Raw genomic sequence first — 25144 nt, 5'->3', positions numbered from 1 at the left:
AAATTATAACAAAATGTCATTTTTGCCAATCAATTTTAACAAAGGTTAAAAACACAACTTACTCTGAGGACTAGGGTGGATGGATACTTTCATGCAAAGGTAATTAGGGAATAGATTGGTACAAGCTCTCTGGCGGGCCTGTGGGGATCTGTATCAAAAGCAAAGTGTTTAAAAATGTGTGTAATCTTTGATGCAAAATTTTATTTCTGGGAGTTTAGTTTGAGACAATAAGGATATGTACAAAGATTTGGCTAGAATAATGTTTATCACAGCACTGTTTAGAATAGTAAGTGATGATAGCCTATATACAACAGTAATTGGTTCCATAAACTATTGTTCATACATAAATCAATTGCCACATGGTCACTAAATATGTTTTGTAAAACTGATACCACCAGGTACTGACAGGGATATAGAAGCAGAGAACATTTATTTGCAGATGGTGAGACTACAAATAGGCAAAACCACTTTAGAAAACGATGGCAGTATCTGCTCGAGCTGAACATACACATCCCTAGGACCCAGCAGTTGCACTTCTAAGAAAAGTGCATGTACACTTTGCAGAAATGTGAACCTACATGTACCCAAGGGCATGGACAAAAACACTCATAGCTGCATCATTCATAACAGACCTAATGTTTATCAACAGTAGAAAGGCAGAATTATAGTTTATTTAGATAATAGAATACTATATGGCAAAAATATAAATGGCCTACTCTCACATACTAAACATGGATGAATCACACATACAAAATGTTGAGCTAAAGAAGTCAGAGGACATATTGACTCTATTTATATAACAGACAGTGATAAAAGTCAGGATAGTATTTACCTTTGGAGGTATAGTGACTGGAAAAGAGCACGAAGGAGGCTTCTGGGGTGATGGTTAATATTTTATATCTTGGTTTAAAGGGATTTAATTCACTTTATGACAACTTATTGCTAGGTACACTTATGATGTGTGCACTTTCCATATGTATATTTTAGTATAAAGTTTAGTTTAAAAAACTGATGTCTAGGGGCACCTGGGTGACTCAGTGGGTTAAAGCCTGCCTTCAGCTCCCAGGGCCCTGGAATCGAGTCCCACCTGGGGAGCCTGCCTCCCCCTTTCTCTCTGCCTGCCTCTCAGCCTACTTGTGATCTCAGTCAAGTAATAATAAAATCTTAAAAAACAAAACAAAAAACTCACGTCTGTATGTTTCTGTTAAAAATTATCATGTGTAGGGGCACCTGGGTGGCTCAGTGTGTTAAGCCACTGCCTTCAGCTCAGGTCATGATCTCAGGGTCCTGGGATCGAGTCCCGCATCGGGTTCTCTGCTCGGCAGGGAGCCTGCTTCCCTTCCTCTCTCTCTGCCTGCCTCTCTGCCTACTTGTGATCTCTCTCTGTCAAATAAATAAATAAAATCTTTAAAAAAAAATTATCATGTGTAGATGTGCAACACAATTGAGTGGGATGCTTGTTAAAATGCGCGGCTTTCTGGACGCTAGCCCAAAACTTAGTGAATCAGATTCTCTGGGGGAACAGGATTCTCCATTTTATTTTTTAAAGATTTATTTATTTTAGAGGGAGAGAGTGCGAGCAGGGGGAGTGGCAGAGGGAGAGAATCTTCAGGTAGACTCTTTGCTGAGCATGGAGCCCTACACAGGGCTCGATCTCATGACCTGAGCTAAATCCAGGAGTAGGTTGCTCAGTAGACTGAGCCATGCAGATGCCCCGGTTCCCCATTTTAAACAAGCTCCTTGGATAATTCTTATGTAGACTAAAGTTTGAAAGCCATTGTTATGGAAAAATATTTAGTATCATGGATAGCAGTAGTTTACAGTGGACTCTGGAGCCCAAATGACTGGGTTCTAATCCAGCCTCTGCCATTTAATAGCCGTGTGACCCTGGGGAAGGTATTTCAGCTCTCTGGACCTATGTGTCTTCAAGCAGTACAATGAGAATAATAACAGTATTTATTTCACATGGTTGTTAAGAAGACTAAATGAGTTTACATATAAGGTTCTTAGAATAGTGCTTGGCACATAGTAAACACTATATAAATGCTGGGATGAAAAAGAGAGAGAGAGAGAGAGACAGATGGAAGCAAATTAAGAAAAGGATATACAGTTGATTCTCGAACAATGCAGGGTTAACGGCACCAACTCCCCTGCACAGTCGAAAATCCGTGTATAACTTTTGACTCTCCCAAAACTTAACTACCTACTGTTTGTAGACTGGAAGCCTTACTGACAACACAAATAGCTGATTAACACATATTTTGCATATGTCTTCTATGCTGTATTCTTACCATAAAGTAAACTAGAGAAAATGTTATTAAAATCCTAAGGAAGAAAAAAATACATTTATAGTACTGTATTTATTGAAAAAAAAATCTGTGTATAAGGGGACCCATGCATTCCAACTCTGTTGTTCCAGGTTCAAATCTATAGTGTAATTTTATTTTTGTAAGAATATCTATAGATGAATTTATATACAAACATACACAAACAAATGACTGGAAAGAAAACACATTGAAGTGTTAAAAGTATTACCTCTGGATTATATGACCATTGTTAATTTTTTTATACTTTTTTTAAAACAGTAGGCTCCATGCCCAATATGGGCTTGAACTCAGGACCCTGAGATTAAGAGTCACATGTTCTACCAACTAAGCCCACAGGGTGCCCTGATGATTGTTAATTTCTATTGTCTTTTTGCTTGCATCATTTAATTTCCCATAATGAAAAACTTCGTTATAAGGATATAGTTTTTGGAAGTTAGTATTATGGTTTATTTGATTATGCATTTCTTAAGATTCTCAACATTAAAGCTAGAAAAGCAAGAAAAACCTTGCCAACAAATTGTACGCAAGATATTGTACAGGTGTCAACATGGGAGAGAGTGAGGCAGTCTCTACTTGATCATGCAGGCACTGGAAGATGACCCAGTAAGACAGGGGTATAGTGGTCAACACCATATAGAAGCAGGAACACTTGTACATTACAGATCTTCCTTACCTTATGATGGGGTTATGGAAATTTAAAATATTGTAAATTGAAAAGGCATTTGATACACCTAACCTACTGAATATAATAGTTAGCCTCGCTTACCATATATATATGCTCACAACACAGTACCCTACAGTTGAGCAGTGATCTAACACAAAGCCTCTTTTATTTTTTATGTTTTTTTAGAGAGAGAGAGCAAGAGTGAGAGCAAAGAGGGAAAGGGGAGAGGGAGGAGGAGACTCTTAAGCAGGTTCCACGCCCAGCATGGAGTCTAACACGGCTCGATCTCACAACCCTGAGATCATGACCCAAGCAGAAGAGTTGGACACTTAACCAACTGAGCCCCTAGGTGTTCCAAGCCTATTTTATAATGAAGTGTTGGTATCTCATGTGATTTACTGAATACGGTTACTGAAACTGAAAAACAGACTAGTTGTATGGGTACAGAACAGTTGTTAGTGTATTGGTTGTTTACCCTTGTGGCCATGTGGCTGCAGCTCAATCCCCCTGCCCAGCATCAGAGGAGTATGGTAGTGTATACTGTGTATCATTAGCCCGGAAAAAGATGAAAATTAAACATTCAAAGTATGGTTTCTACTGAATGGATACTGCTTTTGCACCATCATAAAGTGGAAAAATTGTAAGACAAAGACCATCTGTACTTCCTGTTTCCAGCTGTTGGAAGGAAGTAATTTCTTTGGAAGTTCATTGCTGTTGTTCCGGGACCCAGAGGCTCTCCCTGAATTTTCTACGCTGGAATCAGTTACTCTATGGTTTTTAGAACCACTTTACCACATATTAAGAGAGATACTGAAGGCCAGGCAGTCAATCTATAACACTGATACTACTGAGAAAAAACACAAAATTCAACTAGATTTTACTTATACAATCCTTTTATTTTCTTTTTCTTACCTTTTCTCTCCTTTCATTCTCCTGTTCTCATCTCTTTTGCTCTTCTTCTTTTTAGGTCTACCTAGGCTTTAAGCTTGAATGTATGTGGCTCTAAAAGTCTACTTTGGTCCTGTTAGTGGCTCTGCTTTTGACTTTTGCTCCAGTGTGAGGAGGACTGGAAACTTGGAACTTCAGTTCAACCCTCTTATTTTCCTCCACTGTTTAGAAACAAATCCTGAATTATGTTAACTCCTAAGTCAGTCTCCTTCACCAGATCTTAGGAACATACAAATATTTCTGAGTGGCTACTGGTAAAATATTCCTACTATATGTTATAAAAGCTGAAGCAGTAAAAACTCAAAAATGGACATCAGAGGAACAAGCAAACAATTAAAAATCTTAGCCTCAGTGGTAAAGGTTCTTCAATAGTACCATAAAAAATGAGTAATGATGGTAAGCAGTGTCTCATAAACAAACCTGTAAGTGAGACGGGGAATCAAAGATAGAAGGTATGACTCCAGGTTTCAGTTTAATATTTGGAGCACTTCTGTCAAAATCGGTCTTCTTGAAGTGCCTTGAACACAACACATCTCCTTTTTTAGGCTCCCAAATGCCTGCAGCATTTACATCAAGCCTTTTCATTGCTAATACCCATTTTCTTTTGACGTTTTCATCTGTGGGGAAGCTAGAAAAAAAATACAGAAAGTATTTTAAAATTGAACACTATTGATAGATACTTGAATTAAGGCTGTGACTAAATTGGCTCATTGAAGAGTTTGTTATTATTCTTGAGAAATGGAATATTCAGGAAGCCCTTATGACTCATGCTTTCAGAACTTTCAGTAATAGAGTTTTCTATTAATCATGCTGCAGACATATGGCCTCTATTTCAATTTTCTTCATACTATAAAGAAAAAAAGTTTCAATGAATATTTCAGTCTTATAGGAAGACCCACGACTGGAGGTTTTTCTTTATCTATACATGATAATATCACTTGTGCCTTTTCCTATGTGAAGTGATATCCAGAATTTATCCCAGATGAATAGAGTACCTTGTATTTTCATTCTTCTGTTAGCATCAGAAAGTTGTTCAGTATAGCATTTAATACACAACAGGTCTATCAACGCTTAGTGAATGAGGCAAAGAACTGTTGCCGTTTGGAATTCCAGAGATAAGAACTATTTTGAGAGATCTGGAAATCAATAGCCATATCTTTTCAGTTTTCCAAGCCAATTCAAATCTTTTTTAGAAAACGTAGGGTACACATACTCATTTTTTGTTTCTTCATACCTTGCAAAGTAGTTAACAGATATTTCTCTAGCACGTAGCACAGTGCCTCGCACAAAAGCAGCAAAATAAACCTTTAGCAAATGAGTAATTGTTAAACCTTATTATTCCTTTCCTTTGCTGTCAGAAGAATGGCTTAAAATAGAAAATCTGGATCATTTTGATTTATCTGTAGTACTGCTGAAGAACCCTTGGTCTGAGCTTGTAATTTATATTTTAGATCTACTTCTAAACAGAAAGGACAGGACATATTTGGGCAAAGCTCCTTTCTTCCTACAGACTGTACACCCTATGTAAACAAAATTGATTTTCTTTGAAGGTATGTTAAAATGCAAAGTAACAACATTAGCAAAAATGAGCTTGATTATTTTTGTTTACTAGCCTCTGATACCCTGGCAGGTATCTTAAACTTTTCAACTAAATTATAAAAATGTAAATAGATCCCTGTCACTTCAAATCTAGCTAAAAAAGCGATTTACAGATTTGGGAACTAAAGATCAAAGCTGAAGATTTAAGTGGAACTGTCACTGGCTTTTTATAACCGTCAGAAGTACTTTGCTTAACTACAGCAAAATCTTACACGTGAAATGTCAGTCCTTTTAACTTGGAATTGGGCAAACAGCGCGAAGCACATCCAATGGCCGAGCAACATTTCACCATGATTTTAGCAACTCATAACAGAACTGAAAGAAAATTAAAACGGTAAGAGTTAGTAACTTCAAAGCCAAGGGCAACATATTTACTTTTCCCAGCATGTGTTGGGTACCGTGAAATCTCGCTAGAAAGCCAAAGCCAAATATTTTCTGGCAGCTTTAAAAATTTTCCAGGGGCTTGGCTCTTTATAAGGCAAAGCGTATCACACTATGCACTCCGAGGGGTCTGAGTCTTTCCTGCGGTCTTGCACATTTCCCTTTCGCGGCTTCTTGCAGGCACCAGGTCACAGGGCCTTTGCACACTCACTCACTCCTCATCTTTTGGCTTCGTGCTGCTTCCCCAGGGAAGCCTGCCTTGACGCTCAGATGAAATCAGAGCCCATCTAGCACTAGCTCCCCTCGAACAAACACTTCTTCCCGGCACTTCTCAAAGTCGCAACCTTGCTACAGGGATTCTCTGATTCCTGTCTCTCTCCCTCACCAGCCCGTGAGTTCCAGGAAGGCGTGGTGGGACGTGTGTGTTTTCTCACTTTTTGGCCCCATGCTTAACTGGTAACTGGTAAACAGTAAACGTCAACGCTAGTTTGAAGGAATGAAGGACGAGTAAAAGCAGCAACAGGTCGAGGACCGGCGAGCAGGGCCAGCCCGCGCAGGTGCCCGCTCAGAGCCCCGGGGCCCGCGGAGCTCCGCCCCTTTCTCGAAGCCCCGGGCCGCCGCAGGGAGAAAGGGAGGGGCCGCCCTGTCACAGGTGCGGAGGCTGCGGAGCGCGTCCCTTCTTCAGGGGGCCACCGGCCGTCTCCGCGCCGCTACCGTCCACCTCGCCCCGAACCACGCCCAACGTCTGGGCGAGTAGCGATGGAGGGTGGGAGGGGGAGAAGAAGCAACCTAAGACTTATTACCGTTAGCGGCGAAGTCAGCGACTGACGTCGACGACAGAGATTGCACTTCTCTTCACTTCCGCCCCGTCGCCCCAGGAACCGGAAACCCGGCTGCCCCGGGTCACGTGCTCGGCCGCCATATCGGCTCGGCTGGCAGCGGCGGGCGGTAGGGGGCGGTGTGCTAGTGACGCTACTTCTCTGGGCGTGGTTTTCGTCCTGCGGGGGGGGGGGGGTTCGCGGAGTTTGAGGGGAGGTGGCAGAGATGGCGGCCTCGGCGCGGGAAGATGGCGCCCGCGGCCAAAAGCAAGGGCGGCGGGGCTGCGAGCACTATGACAGAGGCTGTCTCCTGAAGGTGACGACTTCAGTGGGCTCTTCCTTGACAAGCTTCCGCGGGGCCGGGTGGGCGGGGGCGGAGTGGGCAAGGCGGTTAGGCTTGGGCTTGCGTTAGAGGCTAAGCTGTTTGTCCGTCTGCCTTCTTCACCTCGAGTTGGGTTCTTGCTGTGGAGAACGTTTTGGCAAGACGACCTCCCCCACCTTTTCCCTGCTTTACACGTCGTGAGCAAAGCTCTCTGCTCGGGCAAGATCGTGGGCTTGCACATGGCTCACTTCATCGGTGCGTTTCTGTAGTCTTTCGCTACTGTAAGAAGACGGAGGCCGCCCCGGGCCTGGGCTGGCTTTCGGCCAGGGTGACTCTCAGGTGTGTGAGGAGATCATGGAAGACGGAGAAGTGAGTGGAGAATCGGAATGGGGTTTCAGCTCCTTAGTGAGTTGTACAGCTCGGCAGCTGCATTTTAGAGTCAGCGAGAATGTCGAAGCCTGCCGGGAGAATGTTTCTGTGGACGAGGAAGACAGCCATGGAATTGCCACTAGGTAGATTCTGTGGAGCCAAGTGCCCAGTATGCATGTATTGTTATTTTTGCTGTTTACTTTGAGGAAAATTGCTAGTCCGTCTAGAGCATTGTAACTTGGCACCCATCCAGTTAAAGTTTCCTGATTTTGTTGTGCTGCAAGAAGCCATTTAAAGATTTTACTTAGAAAGTTTGAGCTTTGGAGTCCCACAGCCGTACCCCCACATCTAGCTCTGACCCTTGATAGGTCAGTGCTTTTGAGCAAGTGCTCCATTTGTGAAATAGGGTGACAGTAGTTCCTGTTTCATTAAAAAAAAAAAAGAAAGAAAGAAAGAAAAACAAAAAAAGTATGAGGCCTGTAAGGACAACTTAGAGCCGCCTTTTTAGGCCAGCCTTGGTGAACATTCCTCCACTGCACTGGGTGAAGCTTTTTCAAAGTTAGGGGTTCACCGAGTGTTGTGTAAGCGAACTGAATGCTATCCTTACGATTCCATTTCCACTGGTATGTTTTGTTACTCTTTGAAACTCGATAACTGGAGCTGAATTCAACATGTTGGCGCTTTCCCCCAGGAAACCACATAAGTGTGTCTGTGTTTCATAGTGCTGAGGTATTTGACCCTGAGTATCAAATACTTTTTTGCCTTCTCCCTCCTTCTTCCTTGAATACCAGAAGCCAAATGAAGAGTTTTGAGGAGGAAGTAATCAACTAAATCAAATGCTGCTGTTGGAGTAAGATAAGAAGTGAAAATTGACCTTTAAATTTGACAAGGAGGTCACTGGTGATCTTGACAAGAGACGTTTCAGTGGAGCGATTGTGACAAAGCCTCATTGGAGTGGATTTGAGAGAGATTGAGAGTAGTGGAACTGGAAGTAGCCTTCATAGACAATTCGTGGAGTTTTGATGTAAATAAAAGGAGGAAAAAAAAAGTCTAGTTGCTGAGAGATGTGGGATCATGAGATTTTTTTCCCTTTAAAATTGGAGGTATTACGGCATGTTCGCATATTGGAAATAACCCAGTGAGAACTTTTTTTTGTTTTTTAAAGATTTTGTTTATTTGTAAGAGAGAGTGCGAGTGCACAAGCAGGAGGAGGTGCAGGCAGAGGAAGCAGCTTCCCGCTGAGCAAGGAGCCTTCTGCAGCACTCCATTGGAGGACCCTGGGATCATTGTCTGAGCCGAAGACAGGCACTTAACTGACTGAGCCACTCAGGTGTCCCATGAAGTGAGAACATTTTATAATGCAGGAGGGAAAGAAAAAGCTGTAGGAGCATTTACTGCTCTTAAGTAATCAAAGAAAAGATGGGATCCAGTGCACAAGTGGAGGAGTTGGCCTTAGAGAAAAATATGTAACAGAAAGGAAGATGGAGTATTAGGTACATTTGCAAGTAGGTTGATAGAGTTTGTGAGAAAATGTTTTCTTTGATTATTTCTGTCTAATAAGATAATGAGCAGAGTGTAAGGGTGGAGGAAAAGGTTTAAAGAGAGGAGATGTGAAATAATCATTTAGATTTTAGGTCCTAGACTAGAAAAATGAGGGAATCGACTAGGGCAATATAATAAAAACCCACTTTTTTTTTTTTTTAAAGATTTTTATTTATTTATTTGACAGAGATCACAAGTAGGCAGAGAGATAGGCAGAAAGGGGGAAGCAGACTCCTTGCCCAGTGGAGAGCCTGATGCAGGGCTCAATCCCAGGACCCTGAGATCATGACCTGAGCCGAAGGCAGAGGCATTAACCCACTGAGCTACCCAGGCACCCCAAAACCCACTTTATAATTAGTGATCATGACTGAAAAGTGAGACTAGTGTGAAAATTCTTACTCAGCTATGTCTGACTATTCCTATACAGGAGAGAATTGGATTTAACCAGACTTGGGGTTTTGGTTAGGAGAGTATGTAGAGGAAGAGAAAAGGAAAGAATTAGAATTTGTGCAAGGGAAGCATTGAAGTGAGTTGGAAAGAGAGGGGGTAGTGGTTAGAGGATTTCATACTTGAACTTACGATATAAACAAGATTTAGTTCTTGTTTTAGAGCATGGTTCTCAAAGTGTGATGAATGGACCCCCCTCCCCCTGCTCCGGTGATTTCTGAGGCACTTTCAGGGGATCCTTGGGGTCAAAACTACTTTCTAATACTAAGATTTTGTCTTTTTCAGTGTGTGCAAAAGCAGTTATTAAAACTGCTGGCATCTGACCTGTACTATACCTATAGTTTAAAAAAGAAGTTTGACTTAAGGCTGTCATTGATAAAACTAAAGCAATAAAGTTACTAATTTTATAAAAATCTCAGCTCTTGAATACATCTTTTTACATGTTTGATGAAATGGAATGTTTTCATCAAGCACTTCTGCATACTAAAATTAGATGGTTGTTGTGAGGAAAGTTCTTATGCAGTTGGATTATGAACTGAACTAGTTTCTCATGTAACAGTTTTTACTTGAAATCTTGTTATTTAGACTTGAGTATTTGGTGGGCACTTTCTTGAAAAGTGAACCACTGAAAAGAAACTGTCATTACAAAGAAAACAATTGACAGTGGTAAAATTCAACCTTTCACATAAAAATTAGAATTTTGAGACTTGTATAAGTTTCTGTGAGCTTAAAAGTGTCCCAATACCTAAAGACTTTGCTGATGAGATTGGTAGTGATGTTAACAAATAATGATTTTTTAAATATTGCATGGAGAATGTGTGAACATTTGGAAGAGCTGTAGAACTCAGTGCACTGATATTTTCCGAATGACTAATGCGTGGGTAAAAGGTTGATTCAAAGTGCAGGATAGATCAGAGGATTTTGATGCAACAGGGAGAAAAGTTCATCGATACAATTTCAGAGCCCATGTTACAACTGATCATTTATAAGACTTGTCAAGTTTTGGTGTAGTATCAGAGAAGAGTATCCATAATTCTCTGTAAAGTCTATTAAAATACTCCTCCCTTTCCCAGCTATATATTTGTGGGAGTCCAAAGTTTCTTCATATACTTCATCTAAACCGATTGAATATGGAAGTTGAAGCAGAAATGAAAATCCAGCTATTTTGGGGGAAACTAGTTATTTTTCATTAAAATATGTCATTTACATTAACATGTAATGGGTTTGTTACTATTTTTAAAAGAAGTGATATTTTAAAAACCTTTTCAGTTTTATAGTATGGTGTCAGTAGAGATAATTCACATAATCAGAAGGTCTTTGAGATCTTCAACAATTTTTTTTTTTAAATTTATTTGACAGACAGAGATCACAAGTAGGCAGAGAGGCAGGCAGAGAGAAAGAAAGCAGGCTCCCTACTGAACAGAGAGCCCGACACGGGGCTCTATCCCAGGACCCTGAGATCATGACTTGAGCCGAAGGCAGAGGCTTAACCCACTGAGCCACCCAGGCGCCCCTCTTCCACAATTTTCAAGAGTGAAAAGGGGTCCTGAGACCAAAACATTTGGGAACCCCTATTCTGTGGTATGACTGTGAGAATATTTGGCTGAGTAGGGTTGAAGGACGAGGACATTGGAAGTGAGAAAGTCAAGGAATTGAGGGTGGTTGTGCAGATCACTAACCAGATTTAGGATGAGAGTAGTTGTTGGGAGAGAAAGGGTACCAGTTGAGTGTTAAAATCTTTAAGGAGTGAACTCTGTTGTGGTAAATTATCATAAGAAATCTTCAGAAATGAGTGAATTTGGAAGGTCACAGTATCCTGGAAAGTACTGGGTTAGCTTACTGGCTTAGAAACTTCTTGAGGTACTAGTTAGAATAAAGTTAAGCTCCTAAGGGTAACAAAAAAACCAACAGTAATGTGGGTTAAAGAATTAAGAGTTTATTTTCTCCCACCTAACAGTTTCAAGGTGAATTATCCAGTTTGGCGATGAGACTGATCCACATGATCACTCCAGGGACAAGTTTTTCCCATTGTATTATTTTGCCATGTTTTAGGGCATACAGTCATCCGCTGGGTTGCTGTTATGTCCAGGTTTCATCTGATGGAAAAGGGAAAGGGAGCATGGAGGAGGAGGCGTGCCCAGTTTCTTAATACTCAGGCCCAGGAGTGGCACTGATTTCTTCTGCTCATTTCCTTTTGGTAAGAACTTAGTCATTTGGCCACAGCTGAAATCAAAAAAGTCTGGGAACTGTAGTATAGCTGGGCAATCATGTGTCCAGGAAGATGGAGAGAAAAGATTTTGGCAGTCTGCCACTCTTGAAAACAAGGGCTATCTCTTAAATTTATTCTGTCTTCTAAAATGTCAAGGATATAGTTGATGATTAATAAACACGAGTGAATTAAAATATAATCTTTATTATAGTTAATGTTTAAAGGTTGAAGTAAGTAAATGACTTTATCTGGAAATGTCTCAGAAGAAGTTTCCTGCCTGCCGTTTAGGCTGAGGATGAGTTTAGGGTGTTGTGTGATTAATTCTTCTGTCTGTGGGTGTCCATTCTTCATAATTCTTTAGTATTTGTATTTAAGGACCAGATTATGTTAAACTTGATGTAGGTAGACATAGATGTTGAGGGGGGAATAGTTAAAATATGCTAAGAAATAGTGAAAAGTTACGTTTAGGATCAGTTTACAAACGGATTGATTAGTTGTATTCTTTGACTTTCTTCCAGGAGGAGGAAGAAAAATTTTTTTCTGCATTATAAACTTATCTTTTCTTATACCTCTTTTTCCCTCTGGGCATTAGGCACCTTGCTGTGACAAACTTTATACTTGTCGGTTGTGTCATGATAGCAACGAAGATCATCAGCTAGATCGCTTTAAAGTAAAGGAAGTGCAGTGCATAAACTGTGAAAAAATTCAGCACGTAAGATTTTATCATATTTCTGTTTTCTTTTTAAAAAATGTTAAGATGATTTACAAAATTGATCAAGAGTATGCAAATAAGACTTCTTTAAGCAGTATCGTTGGTTTAAATGTTTAAAACCTTGTAAGATTCTGCGTATCTTGTAACAAATTGTGGATATTCAAATAATAATAGAAAATGTTTTGGTAAATTTAATTTAATTTTTAATTACATGTGTCTGTTTTAGGCCCAACAGACTTGCGAGGAATGTAGCACATTGTTTGGGGAATATTATTGCAGTATATGTCATCTCTTTGACAAAGACAAGAAACAGTATCATTGTGAAAGCTGTGGAATTTGTAGGTACTGTATGTAAAATGTTCTTTTATGATTATTTTTAATGTACCTGAACAATAATAGTTTTTAAAATCAGTTTTGTTGGGGTTAATTTGCATCTAATAAAATGAATTTATTTTAAGTTTTCAGTTCAGTAAGTGTGACAAATATATATAATCGTGTTACTACCAACACAATAAACATTAAAAACATTTCTGGTATTCTAAAAAAATTTTTCATGCCTCTTTTGTAGTAATAATTTAATTAGCCCACCAGTTATTGTGTGGCTTTTTAAAAATATAACTTTGGATATAAAACATGCTTTTATATGAAGTGTTTCGTAGGCAACTGAAGTAGAAAATTAGGGTGGACTTTATTTTTCTAAAAATCAGTTTTTAAAAGCATTTTCAAAGTATAGGCTGATTTTATAAAAATCGGAAAACATTAAAAAGTAGAAAGAACAAAAGAAACCTATAGTCCAGTCTCTCACTGATAAGCTACTACTGACATGCCGTATATAGGAGTTTTTCTTTTTAAAAACCCTGAAGTATTAGATATATACAAAAGCACATACGTAGTATAACATATGTTATAAAGTATACTGATACAGTAAGTCACTCATTTTAAGAAATAGAATGTTACCAATACCGTTGAAGCTCCAAGATTCCATTTATCCAATTAAAGATTGAGATGATTAGTCATATTCTATTTTGTTTTCCCTAACACTCTGGCTCCTAGCACATGGTTCCTCAGGGGGCTTGACTTAAAGCCAGGGTTGGTTACCAGGGCATCTCTGGTGGTGGGACCTGCTCTCCAGTTTTTTGCCTCCCTAGCAGAGAGATTGCCAGAGGGTTTACTTGGTTTCCTACGCCGTTACCTACTGCTTGCTGCTTGGCTCCTTAGCTTCTAATAGACTAGTGTGGACTCCAAGTTGCCTCAGGGTATTTCCCTGCTCCCTTAGTTGTTCTTTATTGCTGTTAAAGGGCTTGTTTTATTTGAATCTAGCCTCTGTAGTTGTCGGTGGGAGCTTTGGTCCTAAACAGGCCACTTTTATCTTTGTGGAGTGGAGGTTTACAATATATGTTCAGGTTTGCTTATTTTTAAACTCACATTCTATTTATTCTTCTGTGGCTTTTTTTTTTTTTTTTTTTTTAAACAAAACCTTGTTTCTAGGGTTCATCCTGTTTGATTCATGAGCTCCAGTTTATTTTTACTGTTATATTGAGTTATTTTGTATGTCAGATCTGCCCAGTTTTTAATTACCACTATTAAAACAAAGGAAATAAACACATTTTATGGTTAATTTATTGACTTTCAAGGTGTTGAGACTGCAGAATAGGTAGACATCTCATCTTACCCTATATATATTAAGCTTTATGAAATTAAGATGTTTTCAAATTCTAAATTCCTATACCTGGTAAATATTGAGATTCATGAGATCAAGGTATTTTCAAACTTTAAATTTGTATACCTGGGAGTGCCATGTATACAGTAGGTGCTTAGTAATGTGTAGGTTGTGTATCTTCGGCAAAATATTTTTACTGTTATGATTTCCGTCTGTATATGAGGAAAATTTGTCATCAACATTTAACATCTAAGTATATTTTTAAATCCTTTTACAAATAACAGAATATTTTTTATTGTTTGTATAATTTATATATTTATTATGAATGACAATAAAGTAGTGAAGAACAGCTTCATTAGAAATTTTAGTAAGAATTTAAATGTCGCAAATCTAAATTTTGATTCCATATTTTTCTAGTACTAAATTTGGCAATATCCTTCGAATGTAGCTATTTCCTGGTCATTTGTCATGCATAAATCTGACACACGTCCTTTTTGTAATAACTGAGTCTAGGTTTTAGATACAATTCTAGTAGGCTCTAGTTTGTAATTACTTTAATTTACAGGCCTGTAAATTTTTTCACGTCCTGCACGCATACCATCAAAAGATATTGATTGCAGATCTCAAGTACACTACTAATAGGTTCTGGCTTATCATTACTTCTGTTTATGCATTGTCAGATTCAATGTTTTTGAAGCCTTTGAGAGCTCATAATTGTATCTAAAGGTGACTATCCAGACTGGAATGAACTCATAGAGGTAGCATACTCATCACATTAAATAAAATGCTCCTGAATTAAAAAAAAAAAAAAAAAAGTTGACTCTCTTTTTAGTTTCAATATAACAAAATTTTATTTACTTTTAGATTTATAAACACCTTATTTAGGATGATCAGTCTTATAATTTTTTTCACTTTTTACATCATCTGTTTTCTTCAAGATACTTTTTTTTTTTTTTTAAAGATTTTTATTTGAGAGGGAAAGTAAGCGAGAGAGAGAGGGTGCACACATGGGGGGAGGGGCAATGGGAGAGGGAGAAGCTGATTCCTAGATGAGCCCGGAGCCCACTCAGGGGCTTGATCGGAGGATCCCAGGACCGTGACCTGAGCTGAAGGCAGGAGCTTAAAGGATGGCGCCACCCAGGCACCTCCCTTCCACATACTTTATACACATACTTCCCGTTCAACATTTCTCCATTTAGGAGCCATACCATGTAAATTTTGGTGTATAAACTTTATAAAAGATGGAAGAGTGCTGTTATAACCTTTTAGCAAAATGGGATGGTCTAGTTTCATGTAACAAAATACTGTGAATTGAAGTCCCTCCTAGTGAATGATCAGGTGAGGAATCCATTTTTCTTTTTTTTTAAAGGTAGTCTTGCTTTTTTTGTTTTTAAAGATTTTATTTATTTATTTGACAGACAGAGATCACAAATAGGTGGAGAGGCAAGCAGAGAGAGAGGAAGGGAAGCAGGTTCCTGGTGAGCAGAGAGCCCGATGCAGGGCTCGATCCCAGGACCCTGAGATCATGACCTGAGCCGAAGGCAGAGGCTTTAACCCACTGAGCCACCCAGGCGCCCCCATTTTTTTTTTCCCTTAGAAGTACATTGTTCAGGGGCACCTGGTTGGCTCAGTTGGTTGAACATTCAACTCTTGATTTTGGCTCAGGTCATGATTTCGGGGTCGTGAGATTGAGTCCTGCATCAGGCTCCATGCTCAGCAGGAGTCTGCTGGAGATTGTCTCTCTCCCTCTTCCTTTGCTTCTCCCCCATACTCAGTCACTTCTCGCGCTCTCTCTAAAATAAAAATAAATCTTAAAAACAAACAAACAAACAAACAAACATTGTTCATTCATTTTCTTGTGAGGCCTTCCATCTAGTGTGTGTTATAGACAGATGATTATGATCACTTCAGGTAGGGATTTTAGGTGGCATTGTGTCTATTGTCTTTGTTCAGAAATCCTTGGAACATCTTTGTACAGTTCTTTCAGAGTGCCTATGGCACACTGAAAATTCACTCCCCTTGTGGATTTTCAGAGGTATTCATTTATTATTATTTTTTTAAAGCTTGCTAAAAGATACTGGGGGTAGGGGTGCCTGGGTGGCTCGGTCGGTTAAGCATTCACCTCTTGATTTCAGCTCAGGTTGTGTTCTCAGGGCTATGAGATCAAGCCCTGTGTCGGGCTCCCTGCTGGGTGTGGAGCCTGCTTAAAATTCTCTTTCTCCTTCTGTCACTCCCCCGTTCCCTCTCCCTCTCTGAAAAAGATAATTGGGAGCAAAATCTATTAAATAAGATTGACAAACACTGTTTAGTCAGAAATGACATAGGCGTTAGAAAATGTTAATTTTTTTAAACAATAAAAATATCAAAAGACAATTCAAAGATGTTTCTGCAGTAACAGTGTCATTGGAAACTCTTTACCCTTTCATGACGACATTTAAAAAAAAATCACGTTATTTGAGTGTATGAATTAAAAAGTTTTGCTTAAATATCAGTCTTTTTATTTTGTAGTTGAACCTTCTTTGATACTCTTTTACAACGAGTCCCCTTTTGGATATTAATGACAACTTTTTTATCTTAAGTATATTATGAAACTTAGTTATTGCTTTTAGTCCATTTGAGAAATCTTCAAAGTAAAGGTGATCAGATTTCTCCTGCTGGTGCTTGGTACTTACAACACCTCTAAGCTTGACTTTGGTCTCTGGGCTTGAAAATATTGTCTTTAGGCAATAATCACTGAAGGAAATCCGCGTGTCTTACAGAGTTTAGTAATAATATTAATCCTGATTTTATATTTTAAATTAGCTCCATGATAGTTAGATAATCTTTTGACTGTGGCGGTTATTCTCTCAAAGAGTGACGTGCCCTAAAAACAGGGTTTCACTTTTTCCTTAATTAGAGGCAGACATCCAACACTGAATTTTTTGGCAATGGGTGCGTATATCCTTACTGAAGTGTGCTAGAATGAGCTTTTCTTCTTTTTTTTTTTTTAATGGTGAAATATAATTTCTTATTGTTATTAAATAAGCGCCAGGATACTTAACCATGAGAGTATGATACGGCAAATGTGGTTTTGGTGTTCTGATTTCTGCTCTTAAAAAATGTTTTAGCCCTTTGACTGTATAGTTTCAGTTTTAGAAATCTTATAAAAATTTTCAACAGATGACTAAATGATGTCTGTGTAAGCATATTGCTTGCTTGCTTGATTTTACTTTTATTTGTCAGAGAGAGAGAGAGCACAAGCAGGGGCAGAGGGAGAGGAAGAAGCAGGCTCCCTACTGGGCAGGGAGCCCGATGTGGGACTCAATCCCAGAATGCTGGGATCTTGACCTGAGCTGAAGGCAGACTTAACTGAGTGAGCCACCCAGGCTCACTGCATAAGCACATTTATTTTATGTCATTATATTATATTCAAGGTACTAAATTATATATGGGAATACTTTCACAAATTATGATTTATCCATACCATGTAATACTGTGTAATTCTGAAGAGGAATGAAGTGGTCTAGACAGAATAATCTTTAGGATATGTTCAGTGAAAAAAGTCGCAGAACAGAATGTATAGAAAGAATCCATTTATGTAAAAAATAAAACCCAAAGGGTGTGTGTGTGTGTATGTGTTGTGTATTCACTTTTATAGAAAAAACCCAAGTAGATACCATTGTGTTTATAGTGCTTACATTTGGGGAGTGATTTTGGGGAGGTGGGCTTTACCCCATGTTCTTCATTGTGAATTGAACTAACTTTACAGTGAAATTAAACTTATGTTAAAATGAGTAAATTACCATTGTAGTAAAAATGAACCTAATTTTTTTGGCTTTTACATAATTTTTAGGATTGGTCCAAAGGAAGACTTTTTCCACTGTTTGAAATGTAACTTATGCCTAGCTATGAATCTCCAAGGAAAGCACAAGGTATATACTTAAGTTTGCATAATTTAAAAAGTATTATATTGTGTTTGAAAACGAGCTTAAATCCTAATATGTTTGGAAGCATGCTAATTTTCAGATATTACCAAGTACAACTATGGTGCTTTTTATTTTTGAGCATTATTAAGTAGGTGTTCTAAGATCTATGCCTCAGAATATCTGAGCTACAATTCTTTTTCTTCTGTATTGTGTGTGTGTGTGTGTGTGTGTGTGTGTGTCTGTGTGTATATATGTATGTATGATCTATTTATTTAAGAGAGCACACAAGTGAGGGAGAGGTAGAGGGAGGGGGAAGAATCTCAAGTAGACTCTGTGCTAAGCACAGGGCCCGACGTGGGGCTCAATTCCAGGCATGATCCCAGAACCCTGAGATCATGACCTGAACGAAAATCAGGAGTTGGATGCTTAAGTGAGCCACCCAGGCTCCCTATAGTGTGTAAGAATACTTTTATCAGTTACTGGTGTAATGTTGACAACTTCTAAGTAAGTTTATGGATTTATCTCGTTGGTACTGGTGTTAAGAATAAGTAAAAATGAGGGGCGCCTGGGTGGCTCAGTGGGTTAAAGCCTCTGCCTTCAGCTCAGGTCATGATGCCAAGGTCCTGGGATCGAGCCCCGCATCGGGCTCTCTGCTCGGCAGGGAACCTGCTTTCCTCTCTCTCTCTGCCTGCCTCTTTGCCTACTTGTGATCTCTGTCAAATAAATAAATAAAATCTTAAAAAAAAAAAAAAAAAGAGGCGCCTGGGTGGCTCATTTGGTTAAGCATCCGCCTTCAGCTCAGGTCATCATCCCAGGGTCCTGGGATCAAGCACTGCCTCGGTCTCCTTGCTCAGCGGGGAGACTGCTTCTCCCTCTCCTTCTGCCGCTCCCCCTGCTTGTGCTCTTTTGCTCTCTGTCAAATAAATAAGAAATCTTAAAAAAAAAGAATAACTAAAATTGCATAGTAAAGAAGCAATAACAGTGTAACAGCATTTCAAGAAAATTCAGAAAATACTTTTGTATTTCCTTTCGTAGTTAGAAATATTTTTAATTTTGGATCTATTAATTATACCATGATACCAGGCCCTTTAAAATTATTTTTCATTATTTAGAAAAAATCTTAAAAAAATCAGATTAGAGAGACTAATGAGGATTTTTTTCCATTAAGTTTTTTATTTTAATTTGATATAGTTAACATTAATGAGGATTTTTAAATAAATGCTGGCCTCAAATTGTCAGGTGTTAAGAGAAGTTGAAATGAATAATGAGCATTTGAGATGTGGTGACAAGGTATAAGGGAAAAAGAATGGGGCTGAGTAAAGATGACTCTTGTTTTAATGTATTTGATTAATAGACTGTGAATTTGCTGGAATTAAAAGATTGAGTTTGGTTTTACAGACTTGAGTTGGGGCATGGTAGCTGTGTGGTCTTTCAAAAACTATATGTATGTTTTCTCTTACGGTATCTTCTTTGTCAGTTATTTTTTTATTGTCTGTATTTTAGTAAATGGTCCTGTCATATACTCAAGTGCTCACTTTAAAAAGCTGGGCATCTTCCGTGGGGCGGTGCTTCCCCTTACCTTCCCGCCTTTATTTGTCCTGTCTTACTAAGTGAAGAGCTCTGGTACGGGCCAAGCCTGTTGGAGCTCAAATGCACTTCCACCTCTTATTAGTATGTGACTTTGGAAGTTACTGAGCCTTCTCTAGGCCTCACATACCTCATCTGTAAAACGGGGTAATAATTGTGCCTGCATTTATAGCAGGTACACTGTGAGACATGGTTGAGCTGATACAGGTAGTGTACTTAATAGATGGCATGTGGTAAATTTAAGTAATGTGAACTGTTATCATTGTCAGTACTCTTAAGTAGCTTTGGAAATATATGTAAAGTAGAGTCCAGACATAATCTCTCTGTATCTTTGGTAAATCTTGATTCACTGATTTTCTTTATTTGTAAAATGAAGATAATTTGAACAATTAAGATGTATTGAGTAATTTCATTGTTTTAGGTAATATGCAAAGCCTGAAATAGCTGTATGAATTAACTGTTCAGTTCTTGTCTGACATTGAAGAGACATGCGTTAATATTAATTATTAGCTTTAATAAGTTAGTATCATTGTTTTCTTTATCATTAGTTTTTATTAATATGTATACTTGTCATTTCCATCTAGTTAAGCTTTTAGTAATTTGAGTTTCTCTTTTAAACAGTGTATTGAAAATGTTTCCAGGCAGAATTGTCCAATATGTTTGGAGGTAAGCATAAAATATTACTTGCTTTGGAAATATTCCCTCTTTTTTTTTTTTTTTTTTTTTTTAAATTACATTCAATGTACTCTCCAGAAAACATCTAAAGAGAGAGAAATAATATTCTCTTAACAAATGTCATGTTGAATTTGTAATAAAGTGGTGCCTGGCTGGCTCAGTCTGTGGAGATGCAAGTCTTGATATCAGCATCATGAGCGTAAGCCCCATGTTGGGCGTGGAGCCTCCATAAAAAAATTACAGTAAATTCGGGAATAGCAAATTTGTGAGGTGTTATTAACTTTAAAAGATACTCCAATTTTTTAAAAATTTATTTTCAGCGTAACAGTATTCAGTATTTTTTCACCACCCCCAGTGCTCCATGCAGTCCGTGCCCTCTCTAATACCCACCACCTGGTTCCCCCAACCTCCCACCCCCCGCCCCTTCAAACCCCTCAGATTGTTTTTCAGAGTCCATAGTCTCTCATGGTTCACCTCCCCTTCCAGTTTCCCCCAACTCCCTTCTCCTCTCTAACTCCCCATGTCCTCCATGCTATTTGTTATGCTCCACAAATAAGTGAAACCGTATGATAATTGACTCTCTCTGCTTGACTTATTTCACTCAGCATAATCTCTTCCAGTCCCGTCCATGTTGCTACAAAAGTTGGGTATTCGTCCTTTCTGATGGAGGCATAGTACTCCACAGTGTATATGGACCACATTTTCCTTATCCATTTGTCCGTTGAGGGACATCTTGGTTCTTTCCACAGTTTGGCGACCGTGGCCATTGCTTCTATAAACATTGGGGTATAGATGGGCCTTCTTTTCATGATGTCTGTATTTTTGGGGGTAAATACCCAGGAGTGCAATTGCAGAGTCATAGGGAAGTTCTATTTTTAATTTCTTGAGGAATCTCCACACTGTTCTCCAAAGAGGCTGCACCAACTAGCATTCCCACCAACAGTGTAAGAGGGTTCCCCTTTCTCCACATCCTCTCCAACACATGTTGTTTCCTGTCTTGTTAATTTTGGCCATTCTAACTGGTATAAGGTGATATTTTTTTTTAAATTTAAATTCAATTAATTAACTTACAGTGTATTTTTTGTTTTGGGGTACAGGTCTGTGATTCATCTTATATAATACCTGGTACTCATTACATCACATACCCGCCCCAATGTTCATCACCCAGTTACCCCGTCTCTCCACCCTTCTGCCCTCCACCAACCTTCTGTTTCCTATGATTGAATTTTTTATGGTTTGTCTCCCTCTCTGGTTTCATCTTGTTTCATTGTTTTCGTCTTTTCCCCTATGATCCTCTGCCTTGTTTCTTAAATTTCAGGAATCAGTGAGATCATATGATAGTTGTCTTTCTGGTTGACTTACTTTGCTTGGCATAATACCCTCTGGTTCCATCCACATTATTGCAAATGACAAGGTTTCATTTTTTTCGCAAATAGTCCCTCTTGAATTTAAAGTACTTGGGTATTTATACTGTCTTCATGCAAACACACTAACATTTATTTCCTTTATAGGACATTCACACATCCCGTGTTGTTGCTCATGTCTTGCCATGTGGACATCTTTTACATAGGTAGAATCATTTTTTTTGCCTCAGAAAATGTTTGAAAATAGTGGAGATGCTTTTTGCTTTACTAAAATAGTGTCTTTTTTTTTTTTCAGAACGTGTTATGAAGAAATGTTGAAAGAGTGAGTGTTTGATGGGATTTTTAGAAGTTGTAATTGTAAGATGTCTGATTTTTTTTTTTTTTTAACTTGTGCTGGGATGTGGAAATGGGCAAATGTTGCTGATATTTACACCTTATTGGCTTGGGAGATATCTTGAGATGGACAGGGTAAATCAATAGTGTTAAATTGGACAAAGCATCTTATGGATATAGGAGTACATCTTTGTCCCCATGCTTGTGTTATGCCTTATCTCATTCTGCAACTTGCAAGAGCTACTTACTCTTTTCTGAGGGGGCACAGGCTCTGCCAAAGGCAATCCATAGAACTGTAAAAATGCTGAGGTATGTCGTTCAAAATTCTGTTAAGTCATTATGTTGGCCCAGGATAATCATCTGCAAAGAAAGCTGGTAACAAGATTATCTAAAATGTATTGTGGGGGAAGGATGTTAAAATGAAGTGAGAACAGTTAGGAGAGAAGAGACTGTGAATGTATTTTGGTTCTGCAAATTCATAAGCAGAACTTGTATATTAAGAGCCAGGTGGAAGTGAATTCTTCAGAATTTTTAGAAAGAATATGATACAATCTGAATATATTAAGAAATTGAGGTTATTTAGCCAAAAAAAGCAGCTGAACAGGTTTTTAAAAATGTGTTAAATATAGGAGTGCCTGGTTCACTCATTTGGAAGAGCATATGACTCTTGGTCTTGGGTTGTGAGCTCGAGCTCCATGTTGAGTGTAGACATTACTTAAATAAAAAGCTCTCTATAAAAAATGTATTAAATATATTCTACAGAGAATACGGACTAATTCCTTCCCACTTTAGAGAACTGAGGATAAAGAAGGAGGTTTAAAAAATACCATAGGTTACAGGATTTAATTAAAAACAATAGCAAAAAGTTCCCAGGTTTGTAACAGGTGATCTTGAAATACAGAATAGTGCTCTGTTTGGATGGTTTATGTACCAGTTGGCATGCGTCTACTTGTATAGCCGAGTTGATATAGTCCTTGTTTAATGTTTGGAAAATAACCTTTCTTTCTCTTCTAGAGGCTACAGATGTCCATTATGTATGCACTCTGCTTTAGATATGACTCGGTACTGGAGACAGCTGGATGATGAGGTAGCACAGACTCCTATGCCATCAGAATACCAGAACATGACTGTGGATGTGAGTAGAATCAGTGCTTAGAACTTTTGAGATTCCTGGTTGATGTTGTGTTTTTTTTGCCGTTTTGCTCAAATCTGTCTCAAAAATTCTGCTTTGGCATAGACACCAATGTGATGAAAGGACCAAATAATAGATTTTAGTTACTTTGAATTCAAAAGACCAGACCAAAAAAATACTAAGAATACCTTTATGCAGTTCTTCCCGACACTAGATGGCAGACAAAAGCTTTATTCTGAATTATTTACATTTTACTCGTTAGAATCAGTCAGTAATGTAACTGAGTAGAGGTGAATTACTGGTCTTATGTTTTATTTTAATGATGTTTTATTTGTAATTATTTAAAATTTTATTTCAGGCATACAAATCTGTTGATTTTTGAAGATTACTTTTGTTTTCTAATGTTCATTACCCTTTTTATTCATGTGGATAATTGAATTGCTAGTAAGGTCAATGAAGGATCACTTTTAAAATCTAACAAATTATGTGATGTTTTACTGCAGGTTTCAGAGTGCTATGTTCCATGTAGGTCATTTTTTCAAATAACAGCTTTATTGAGATATACGTGCCATATAACTCGTCCATTTAAAGTGTGCAATTTAGCACTATTTAGTATATTCTTGGAGTTGTGCAAGCATCATCATCATCAATTTTAGGATCTTTTTATTGCCCCCAAAAGAAATCCCATATCCATTAGCAGCCAGTACCCAGTCCCCTAGTTCTAAGGCATCACTAATCTTTCTACATTCAGATTATATTCTTAATTATTTTCCAGGTTACTATTTTGAGCAAATTTGGAAGTTTTCTATTTATTATGGTATGACTGTTCTAAAGCTAATGCTTTTCTCACATAGTAATGCAGTGATCTATTCTCAGGTTAACACCTTTTTTATTTTTGGGGATCTCAGTAGTAGAAGAGATTACTTCCCAAGTGACATCTTATTGTCATTTTAGGGATATGTCAAAAGCTGCTTTTTATTAAATTAGGAACGATTTTTTTAGACTTTAATTCATTCTTGGGGCATTAGGAACTTAGTATATTAAACCTAAAGAATAAGCAAAAATACTAAAATTTTGTAAAGATTAGTTTTACTAACAAAGATAATTTTACAGGTGTCAAGGAAAAATAAATCATGTATGTTATTTTGAATTCTAAGTGTAGGTGTCAGTCAGATGATGCCTGTGTTAGATTTTTTAGACTAACTGTTCCCAAATTTAGACTGTTTGGGAACAGTTTTAAAATAAGTCTTCTTGACTCAAACCTACACTTCCATTTCTGAATTTAGAACTACCTTAATAGCCTCTTAGAGTTTTCAGGAAACAAATAAAAGGCATTTCTATTTAGGAAAATGTTTAGACTTAGGTATATGTGTTTCAGTTCGTTGGTATGATTTTTGAGGAATTGTTTTGAGCAGACAGTGCCATTTTCTATCTGTAAAGTTTAATATACTTAATTTGAATTCATTTCTTCACTTTTCAGATTCTCTGCAATGATTGCAATGGGAGATCTACAGTCCAGTTCCATATATTAGGCATGAAATGTAATATTTGTGAATCCTACAATACTGCTCAAGCTGGAGGATGTAGAATTTCACTAGATCAGCAATGACCAGTGTATGCTGCATTGGAAAACTCAGCATTTTCTGATTAGAAAAAGGCTATCTTTAGTATTCTGTTGTCATAATGTGTCTATGCATTAGAGTTGATGTGTTTTGTACTAGTGTCACAGCATAAAATCATATTACATGGACTTAAGGATTCAGGGTCTCTTTATAGAATTATCATAGCTTTATATTGGATGAAAGCCACTGTGCTTGTCTTTTGATTGGAGATTCCTTTAGTGTCAGTTGTTTGGAAGCCAATGATGTTTGCCACTGAAATTTATATCCATAGAAGTATATCATACTTCCATGGAACTTTGCTTTAAGTGACACTATGCACGAAGAGTTCATTTCTAGTTCTTCATAGAACTGCACTTATTTCTCAGTATTATTCTTGACTTTTTAAGGGCTGTGCTATAATGAGAAGATGTTCTTTCTTACTGTTGAAATCTTATTACATATACTTTAGAATTTTCTAAGGCAGTCCTTGGGATCCTGTAAATGTGAATTTTGATGTAATAACTGCTAATAAAATTATATTGAAACTGT

General features: G+C 38.1%; 2 protein-coding genes across 4 annotated transcripts in view; one reads left to right on the top strand and one right to left on the bottom strand.

Annotated features, from left to right (window-relative positions):
• Positions 1 to 6911, bottom strand: part of THAP6 (THAP domain containing 6) — an 18158-nt gene extending 11247 nt beyond the window's left edge. Inside the window, exons 1-3 of the mRNA XM_032334592.1 lie at positions 6723 to 6911; positions 5751 to 5853; positions 4360 to 4567 (exon numbers count right to left, since the gene is read on the bottom strand). Of these exons, the coding sequence (XP_032190483.1) occupies positions 4360 to 4567; positions 5751 to 5830 (288 nt within the window). The 5' untranslated portion in view covers positions 5831 to 5853; positions 6723 to 6911. The remainder of the gene's footprint in view (positions 1 to 4359; positions 4568 to 5750; positions 5854 to 6722) is intronic.
• RCHY1 (ring finger and CHY zinc finger domain containing 1) lies at positions 6908 to 25144 on the top strand. Of its 3 annotated transcripts, XM_032334589.1 has the most exons (9): positions 6908 to 7053; positions 12219 to 12338; positions 12565 to 12680; positions 17831 to 17909; positions 20112 to 20156; positions 21677 to 21735; positions 21825 to 21851; positions 22877 to 22997; positions 24475 to 25144. In XM_032334589.1, the coding sequence occupies exons 1-9, from the start codon at positions 6964 to 6966 to the stop codon at positions 24601 to 24603; spliced, it is 786 nt and encodes a 261-aa protein (XP_032190480.1). In that variant the 5' UTR covers positions 6908 to 6963; the 3' UTR covers positions 24604 to 25144. The 3 variants fall into 3 exon arrangements, with proteins under 3 accessions (XP_032190480.1, XP_032190482.1, XP_032190481.1); XM_032334591.1 differs by lacking the exons at positions 12219 to 12338; positions 12565 to 12680 and having other exon boundaries at positions 6958 to 7053; XM_032334590.1 differs by lacking the exons at positions 6908 to 7053; positions 12219 to 12338 and having other exon boundaries at positions 12569 to 12676.

Source organism: Mustela erminea, chromosome 2, assembly GCF_009829155.1.
Source record: "Mustela erminea isolate mMusErm1 chromosome 2, mMusErm1.Pri, whole genome shotgun sequence".
Taxonomy (NCBI): Eukaryota; Metazoa; Chordata; class Mammalia; order Carnivora; family Mustelidae; genus Mustela; species Mustela erminea.
This window is presented reverse-complemented; position numbering and strand designations above follow the sequence as displayed.

Excerpts from the sequence above, each read along its gene's own strand:
- RCHY1 (XM_032334589.1), top strand. The coding sequence starts at position 6,964 with ATGGCGGCCTCGGCGCGGGAAGATGGCGCCCGCGGCCAAAAGCAAGGG. Across the intron at positions 20,157-21,676 it reads ATTGTCCAATATGTTTGGAG|GACATTCACACATCCCGTGT; the intron begins GTAAGCATAAAA and ends TTTCCTTTATAG. Across the intron at positions 21,736-21,824 it reads TGTGGACATCTTTTACATAG|AACGTGTTATGAAGAAATGT; the intron begins GTAGAATCATTT and ends TTTTTTTTTCAG.